General features: G+C 35.1%; 2 protein-coding genes across 2 annotated transcripts in view; both read left to right on the forward strand.

The window, feature by feature from the left end:
* The window catches only part of LOC119830381 (gamma-tubulin complex component 3 homolog), a 10,753-nt gene extending 6,745 nt beyond the window's left edge, over window positions 1-4,008 (forward strand). Inside the window, exons 12-18 of the mRNA XM_038353378.1 lie at window positions 403-542; window positions 1,148-1,354; window positions 1,937-2,154; window positions 2,437-2,578; window positions 2,679-2,793; window positions 3,237-3,411; window positions 3,723-4,008. Coding sequence (XP_038209306.1) covers window positions 403-542; window positions 1,148-1,354; window positions 1,937-2,154; window positions 2,437-2,578; window positions 2,679-2,793; window positions 3,237-3,411; window positions 3,723-3,755 — 1,030 coding nt within the window. The 3' untranslated portion in view covers window positions 3,756-4,008. The remainder of the gene's footprint in view (window positions 1-402; window positions 543-1,147; window positions 1,355-1,936; window positions 2,155-2,436; window positions 2,579-2,678; window positions 2,794-3,236; window positions 3,412-3,722) is intronic.
* A 3,035-nt stretch (window positions 4,009-7,043) lies between these two features.
* LOC119830284 lies at window positions 7,044-9,280 on the forward strand. The gene is made up of 4 exons (XM_038353243.1): window positions 7,044-7,297; window positions 8,195-8,392; window positions 8,479-8,722; window positions 8,818-9,280. Exons 1-4 carry the CDS (start codon window positions 7,160-7,162, stop codon window positions 9,000-9,002), a joined length of 765 nt encoding a protein of 254 aa, XP_038209171.1. The 5' UTR covers window positions 7,044-7,159; the 3' UTR covers window positions 9,003-9,280.
* Window positions 9,281-9,785: the final 505 nt, after the last annotated feature.

Raw genomic sequence — 9,785 nt, forward strand, 5'->3', positions numbered from 1 at the left:
GTGTGGCATACAATGCGTTGATCCGTTGCGATGACGCGACGCACCGCAACGCAACGTACTAATGTGGCCTCGCTCTTACTCCTTCACTTCAAGTGAAGGTTATTCTACTCAATATTTTTAGAATCATTATCTCAATCTGCCCAGGGCTTTGTTCAAACAAGGATATGAATTATATTTATACTAATATGATTATAAACACTCATATTAGTTTGGCTGGTTTTACCGTCATTCACATGTTACCGTCATGGTGACGTACCAGGCCCTACGTACAACGATAAATATTTACTAATTCAAATACAAATACAAAAAAGTTTTAAGATCATTCGTCATACTATCATGTGCAATGATAATAATTAAGTTGTCCAGAAATATTGACATAGAGCATAACATAATTTGTTTTAGGGAGGAATTAAACAAACCAGCGACGTCATTGTACGTACACAACTTGACATGTACGTTGGAGGCGGCCGTGCGCGCCACCAACGCGCAGTTTGAACCGCCGCATGTACTTGCCAGACTACATGTTAACCTTTATCCCAATTGTAAGTGTATGTGACTTTATAAAAAACAAGCTGCGCCCCGCTGTAGCAACCGCGTAAGTCCGTATTCCGTAGGAATATCGGAATAAAAACTTGCCTATGTGTAATTCCAATTATCCAGCTATCTACGTACCAAATTTCATTGCAATCGGTTCAGTTGTTATTGCGTGAAAGAGTAACAAACAAACACACCTCCTTACAAACTTTCGCATTTATAATATTAGTCTAGTAGGATAGGATATAGTAGGTCGCGGATGAATTAACCAGCTCCCGTGGCCCCTTCACTCAAGTCAACCTGACTTGGTCGGTAAGAATGCGACATAACCCACGGCTCCATCCCCGGGAGACTTGGGTATCTATGCAAGATTTCCCCACTATAAAAAAGAAAAGGATAGGATATAGTAGGAAACATTTAGTTTTTAATTTCGTTGGAATAATTAAAAGTTTTGTAACCGCTCGAAATAGAGCGTATAATTTAATATTTAAACGTTAGGTTTCGCGTTATGGAATTTGATGTTAGCGAATAGAGTCAGAGCGCATATTTGGCATATAAATCTTAACCGTCGCGATGTTAAAGTGCGTGTGTTCTATCTGTATTGTGGCACCAGGTGACGGCCGCGAGGACAGCGGGTGGGACGTGTTCGCGCTGCAGTACCGCGTGGACGGGCCGCTGGGCACGCTGTTCCCGGCCACGTGCGCGGCGCGGTACCGCGCGCTCTTCACGCAGCTGTGGCGCGTCAAGCGCATCGAGTACGCGCTGCACGACGCCTGGCGCGACCACGCCATACTGCACAAGCGGCTCAAGGGCATGCCCGGTATGGTTTTCCGTTGTTTTAAGGTCTCACAAAAAACTGAAGTCCCGTGTCCCGTAGTGGGGTATGGGGCAGATGATGTACATCTGTTTCACTGATCGATTTTCTTTATGGACAAGTAGGTGATCAGCCTTCTGTGTCCTGCCAGACCGAGACTTTTTTTTTTGCGTCCCCACCGGGAATCGAACCCAGGACTCCTCGGTTCTGTACCACAACCACTGTACCAAGGAGGCGGTCAGGGTCAAGGTCTCACAGGCCACGGACAATTATGATGAACATCATAAAGTCTTCACTAAATTGGTAATAAGTAGTGTTGATGTGCAAAACGAAAATTTAAGATTGGATTTGGGAGAAGGGATTAATATAATTGTTCATTTGGATATTACCTGAGCGAAAACGCGGATTTAAGTTTAAATGTATTTTTCAAAAAAAAAAAAAATCTAATATTGTAAACATGCTTAACCCATGGATTAATATAAATTCAAAGTTTTCGTGTTAAAGTTTAAAAGGTAGACTCTATTAATTATCTTTAAATTAAAATTGTATTTGCGGATGTTTGCGACGCTAATGAGCGATGTGCACCAGAGGTGTGGGGGTTGATGCGGCGCGTGTCGTGCCTGCGCGCGGAGGCGCTGCGGCTGTGCGGCGCGCTGCAGGAGGCGAGCTGCGTGGGCGCCGAGCCCGCCTGGGCCGAGCTGCTCGCCGCCGCCGCCGCGCGCGCGCACCTCGACCGCCTGCTGCGCCTGCACCACCGCGCGCTCGACCGCCACTCCATACACGCCATGATACATCACACCACGCAGGTACGTGCGCACGTACTGGCTACGTATGGTACGAATGAAAATAAAATGAGACAGTACGCGCACGCGCACACGCTTATATATGTAACACGCTCTTCTCGGTAAATTGATGATTAAGGTTGCATTCCCGCCCTACTTTCGGCGGTCCATTCATTAGAAAAAATAAAATAATCCTTGATAAGATCCTAAATCGGCATGTGCAAAGGTAGTGTTGATATTTATCTATTTAAACGATTTTGTCAACTGAATCTTATTGGTAAAATAACAAAATTTTATATACTTCAGGAGTTACAATCTTATTTGGGAAATGTTTTGAACGAAACATTGGCACTGCGTAGTTTCGAGCAGACTCTGCATGCCGGCATTAATGCGGAGCTCGAGCGACGAGAGCGATACGAAGTTTTAAAAGCTGAGAGAGCTGATAGAGGTACAACTTTATCTTTCTATCTTTTGATGGCAACATTACAATTAAAAGTGTACACTTCGTTTTGAAGATTTAAATATTACGTATAATGTTTACCTTCTAGGTGAATACGCTATTACCACAGCAGATGAGGCGCTTGATAAAGAGAAGAGGAAAATATTCCACCAATTCTTAGCAAGTAGAAAAGCTGATTTAAATGTTTGGGCGCGTACATACAGGTTGAGTTATAAATCATATAAACCTAATAAAACTACAGAATAACATGTACATGCATGTTAAATCACTTGTTACCTTTTGCCCGGGTTGCCTGGAAGAGATCACTTCTGAGTGATAAGGCCGCCCAACAAATTTTACTGTTTTTCATTATTACTTGTTATTAATTTATATATTTTTAAGTTTCCTGTACAATTTTTGTTAAAGAGTAATAAATAAATCATAGTTTATGCATTACAGCTAATGAGCTGGTTCTGTAAACATATAATCCTTTAAAAATATCCTCATGCCTTGCAATGCAATTGCAATTTGTTTAATCAAATTGAAAACAAAGTTAAGAATGTTCAAACAAAAATATTTTTATTTGTCAATTCTTGCTTGTATCTGTATGATTAAGTTTTTCTAACCAGAAAATTTTACGTTTTAAAATTAAAAAACTCATACACAGAGGCCACGTGACCACGCTGATACTAAAATTGGCTTTGCACCAAGAAGTCTCTTTGCAAACATTAGCATTCCGCCTAGACTACAGCGATTTCTACAAGCGCGGGGACGCTAAACTGCATGAACCACTCACGTACCAACACAAGCGACTCAGCGAAATTGGACTTCATCTGGCTAAGGTTAGCTATAGACTAAAGACAAAGTTAAATTAATATAAAATGTGTTTTTATAAAAAAAACCCAAATCTTCATTCATGTCCATAATTCAGCAGTTAATTAATTTATGAAAGTGGCAATGGTACATGATTATTATTACTTGAAGAGTATTTTATAACTGTATATGTAAATAAACTGTATACTGTGTTACGTAAATTATACGAACACACGTGTTAAACTAATCGTAATAACACCATAACATTGAATACTTGTTAACATATAATGGAAGTCGACATAAAACTCGAATGAGCAATTATCTATTATTTTATTTTCAGAGTAAATTGATAGACCATTCTAAGAAGAAGTGACAAGAAGCCATGACGCCAACCACTAGACTATTTTGTGCACAGTGGTTTGGCAGTCTCGGATGCGTTGGGTCCAAGTAGAGGTTCAGATTTTTATGAAGCAATAATAAGATAACACAAAATAATTTTACTTTTAATATGTTTATATGTTTCTTTAGGCTATGCTCTGAGAGCTTAACAATCTCATTTTAACTTTTTCCCTGATAAGTGCCATTGTAAAATTACTAATTGAATAAAATAATGTACTGCAAAAAAATTTTTTTGTTTACTTTAAATGGTTAATTAAATAGTTCTGATGATGATTGTATGTACCTATTAACTAATACTATATTCATTACAACTCTTTCTTGTCTGATTTATATGCCTAATCTTTTTAGTAGAAGATCCGAACCTAAATCGACATTCACCGGGTTGATAATAGAATCAAACTCATTTTGTAGCAAATTTCAAAAATATCCTGGACAGAACATTTTAAATTATTTTTTGAAAAAACATTTTTCCTTAAATATTGCAACATGAAGATAATAAGAATAAAATTTTCTTATTATATTTCTTCCTGGACTTTAAGTATAAAACATAGATGTGCAGACATAGGGTTGACTATTATGTACCTGGATGAATTACAGGGTTGACAGGTAGAAACAGGTATGTTTATACCAGTTACTTTCACTGGATGTGATAAAAAAAAAATTATAGCAACATAAGCGCTGTTGTATTGTGAACACGATTATATAGGGTTGACAAGCACGTACACTTTTACAAGTACACTTTTTGGTTGATTATTTGGAACACTAAAATTTGTTGTCAATAATCAGAAATATTCCCTTACGCCTTAGCCAAGATGTTTGCCGGATTGTATAAATAAGAAATCTAATATAATCTATAAGAATAATTGTATTGTTTGTTTCCCAAAGATAAATAAATAAATAATTAGATTATTCGTACGACAACGGTCCAAATGATATGGGTGCAGGTAGTGGTCATGACAGGTCAACATATGAAGGTCTCTATGTTAAGTATGATCAAACTGAAGACATAGAGCAAGATCCCAGGGCCGCCAGACGTCTGAAGGGGTCGCGGACGAATTTTAATCAACTCCCGTGGCCCCTTCACTTAAGTGGCTCGACGGAACACAGTGCGCAGTCGGTCTCACTAAGTCTCATGCGCGAGAGCATTATCTACGCGCATGAGACTTAGTGAGACCGACTGCGTTGTTAAGGGCATGAAAATTATATAAAAAAAATATGTATATAAAAATCAGGTAAAAAATCGGTTGTTGAATTAGAATGCTGAGAAGTAAATGCTTCTGGCTCAATACTTGCTATGTCTAATTCAACTGTCGTTGAGGATATGACAGATGAATTTTCTGTAATATTTGATGATTTTTCTTCGGAATTAGATTTGTTAATTGATTTACTTTTTGGTAGAAAGTATTTTTTATTTATCCCTGTAAATTATTTATAACATTGTGTGAAAATTCATCTGTGGAATCCTCAACGACAGTTGAATTAGACATAGCAAGTATTGAGCCAGAAGCATCTACTTCTCAGCATTCTAATTCAACAACCGATTTTTTACCTGATTTTTATATACATATTTTTTTATATATAATTTTCATGCCCTTAACAGCGCAGTCGGTCTCACTCAGTCTCATGCGCGTAGATAATGCTCTCGCGCTCCCACTCACAGAGATATTGAAATTTAGTTTAGGGGATGATTGGCCCCTTGGATCGGTTTGTCTTCTTGTCAAAGGTTTTAAAATAGTTGTCGGATGAACATATATAAAAATGGAGTGTCAGAATTTACGTGAAGTTAACTAATTATTTTGAGACCCTTAAGGCGTCTGCCAAGCAATATGGCCGACGGAAAGTGTCTGGGAGTATTGACAATTTATTTTTAACTATACACTCGAAAACATGTATAAAAATCAGCCATGAGAATTTACGTGAAGTAAGTAATGTTTTTATGTACCTCGATTACCTGATACCTGGAAATTGGCCGTTTGACCAAGCTAGCAGGTAGGCATACGATCATAGTACATACTAACACTACTCAATCGTCCACATTTGATCCGTCAGAAAATACGTGACGTCTGGGATCTTGGACTAACATGAAAGAGCTAGAGGTGAGAGAAGAAGTGTCATCATTTATGAGCATAGCAAGGAATGTTATTATTTGTAAGATGTTATATATATAAATAAGATTTTTTTTAAGAATAGGTCTCTCGCTTTGTTTCGCCTAAGATGCTTCGGCCAAGACGTGTAAACTAAGAGTGACCGTACTCTTGATAGGATAATTTCAGTTGTAGACGCCGAAGCGAAAAGACGATATAGAAGTTGCCGTTGTTGTTGTGCTATTTATTACTGCTTTTGCTGTGCTATTACACAAAACAAAAAATGAATGAATTATTTATTATCCCAGGAATCCCTTTTCTTTTTTCAGAAACTGTAAATCCGGTTTGTTCACTAATGCGAACCCAAGAATTATGCAAGTATTTTCTCTTTGGCTTTAACACAATTATTTATATAATAATATACACAGATTATGTACATATTTATACTAGTTATCGTATACTCTAGCTGGTACCCGCGACTTCGTTCGCGTGAACTTCGAACGTGAACAAACTGGAGGACCCAGGATTTCAGGAGATTTCAGGAGGATTTCAACATTAAATGTTTCAGATTTCGAATATTATAAGTCGACTGAAAATGCATATCAGACTTTTGCTAAGACATCACATCTATTTATGTTGTTGTAGCTTGGCTCTTGGAATTCAAAATCAGGAGTTCGTTTCTTCAATCTTCGATTTTTATAAGTCAACAGAAAATGTCCTTCAGAATGAACAATGTTTGCTAGGACCTTATTCTTATTATGGTATAGTTCCACATCGATCTTCAAATTTATACTCTCAGTAGTAAATGCTCATCACTTTTAACAATTTTTATTATGGCACAATTTTCATATCTTTTTAGTTTACGTGGTCTGTTGAGGTTCTGTATCAAGTGTTTTTGATTCCGAAATAAATTATAGCGTACCCTGTTATATGTTTCCCAGTCTTAATAGCTATACAACAAAAAGAAAAGATTTAAATCCGTTTAGTTGTACCGGGGAATAGTGTTTGACAAACAGGCATAATTTTTTTATTCATGTTCTGTTATTATTTATTCACATCTTTTATTATTTTTTTAATTTCTTCAATATAAAGACACAGTTTTTAACTATTTTATTTAATGTATAGATCTGTGTTATAAAATGACAATTGTCAAATGTCAATTGACATTTGGCAGTTTGTACTTTGGCGGTAAAAGTTATTAGCTACAAAATACGAATTCTACCTGCAAATAAAAGTATTCTATTCGTTAGTTTAAAAATAGAAATTGTTATATCGTCATAATAATCACGTACAAATGGAAAGATTAAGAGAATTTGAAGATCTTGACGAAGAAGTAAAAGAACTTTTGGAAAACTACAAATTTAAAAGAGCTACATTTTACGAACCTTGCACTCGAAACAACATAAAAGATTGTTTGATAGGTCTTTCAGAGGTGCGTTTATAATTTATAAATTAGTTCAATTGTAAAGTTTTTATTTTATTTTATCATGTAACAGTAAAAACAATTTCTGGCTTAGCAGAACATGCGTGTATTTATTATTATATTTATTCAAGCATACTAGCAGCTGAAAATCTGAAGCGTGTGTATTTTACAATTTCAAGAAAACTTCCACTTTAAAACTTCCACGTGTGTGCCATTATTACATTCTCGGGTAGTCTATTCGACTCTGACACCACGTTTTAAAAGAAGTGCTTTATGGGGTTGCATTTACTTTGCACTCGCCGCAATTTTCGTGATGCCCTCGTAAATCTTTGTTACCATTCAGAGTGTACAAACTGTCAATCTCAGTTACATTATAGTATTCACTATCTAAATAGGATCTAAAACTAAAATTGTGATAGGTATGTTTTGCTATATCAAAAATAACAAATGCGTATTTATTAACAAGTTTGGAAATTAAACTTAGTTATAAAATAAACAAAAAGTCATAAAAAGCATTGGAAAGATTATGGAATAAAATATATTGAGCATCAAATAACTAATTCTGCACTAATTCAATAAATTGGAATTAAAACAAATATAATAGTGATATTTTGATCATATTAATAAAATTTTATTTTAACTGAAATCTAGCCATTACAAGTAATATGTCTTCACATGTTTATATTCTTCTGTAATTCTATAGAAATTAGTTGATTACACTGCTCAATCCTCTCAAATATTGAAATAACAATAACAAATTGAGTTGCTTTTTTATAAATATAAGGATATATAAGGATAAGGACTAAGGATGGTATAGTAGACTGCGGAGTTCTACATTATTTGAAAATCACATTAAAAAACATGCTTAGGTGTGGCTATATTTCATACTAATAATTGTTGTTCCAGGAATTAAGCGTTTTTAACATAAATTACATATTTAACCCTCATATTGACATTGAAAATGATACTTTAAATACTGATGCATTGGTCAAACTTGTTAATTCAATTTGGACATTATTACACAAATATAAAAGTGTTAAAGAGAAGAGTGATCATTTGATGGAACAAAATCATATACTTGAAAATAGCAATAGACATTTGAATGTATGTACAAAGGATTTTACATATATTTTTTTTATATATATTTTTCAAATTAAAAGTAGATTTACCATTTCTTTTATCTGGTCTAGGATTCCATTGGAAAATTACGGGATAAAGTGAATTTGGAAAAAAATGAATCTAGAGCATGTGTTGCCTCTGCTCAAAGGGTGTCAGATCAATCAAATGAGTTTTATCAAAAGTTAATTGAAACTCGAGCTAAACTAAATCAGGTTGTTAAACAAAAGGAAGCCAACGAAAAATGTTTGCAAAACAAAGTAGCAAGGTTAAAGTTGGACAATGAAAAATTAATGGATCGACTAAGAGGTAAAACAAGTAAGTATTTATATTTAAAATTGCAGTATTTCATCGTAAATGTATGTTATTGGCAAATAAATTCCTTTTTTTCTCATTCCAATTTTATTTTCAAGGCAATTTTACTCCATGTGCTGATGTATGTGATGCTACTCTGACGCAATTGAAGGATCGAGAAAGAAAACAAAGAACTGTTATAGCACAACTACAAGCAAATAATCAAGAATTACTCAGAGAAGTAATTGCCATGAAAGAAGAGCTTTTGCTTGCTGGAATAACAGACCTCAGATTAAAAAAATAACACTTGTCAGACTAAACCTGACACAAAAAATGTTTAATATTTTTCATGGCTGGAGCCAGGGTGGATTCAAACACCCCTCCTGAAATAATTTCTAATCTGACTATGCTCGTAACTTTGTAGTGTATGAGTACGAGTTGATATTATGTTCTGTAATGACTAGTGCAAATAGGTTTTGCACCAAAAGAAATGTATAGTAGAGTAAGTCCAATTTAAACCCAACCCAATTAAAAGTAATTGTAATAAAAATAACAGAAAAAATAAATTACGGAAAGTCAGAGGTTTTAAAGGCAAAAAAGAGTCTTCTTGATATCTGTCATAAAAACAAATTTTGGACTCTGCAATCGGCTAAAAATAAGTCCAATTGCAGTTTCAGGTAATAAAGAGATTTATTAACTCCCTCTCCCACTTCCCGACATCAAATCGTAATATATTCTCTTCATTATTTTTCGTCTACAAGGTTCTTAATTGAACTAAATTTTTTGCCGGCATCCGCGTTAAATCGCATCTCTTGTGCGTGAAACACGTGCGTGTTTTTTTTTCCTAGTCGCCAGTGCGTGCGGGCAACACATTTCTTTCATATAATATATTTTTTATGATTTCTAATTTTATTTGTTTAGATAGTTCAGATTTAATTTTAATAATACGAAAAAGAAAATATTTGGTATAAATAATAAAAATTGGAAATATAAATTTACGTTGGACTACGTTTTATGTACAAAATAACCTCTCTAAATTCATTGGTTGACAATAAATTGTTACGCTGTTATATTAACACTCCGAAGC

Source organism: Zerene cesonia, chromosome 11 (assembly GCF_012273895.1).
Source record: "Zerene cesonia ecotype Mississippi chromosome 11, Zerene_cesonia_1.1, whole genome shotgun sequence".
NCBI classification, from domain to species: domain Eukaryota; kingdom Metazoa; phylum Arthropoda; class Insecta; order Lepidoptera; family Pieridae; genus Zerene; species Zerene cesonia.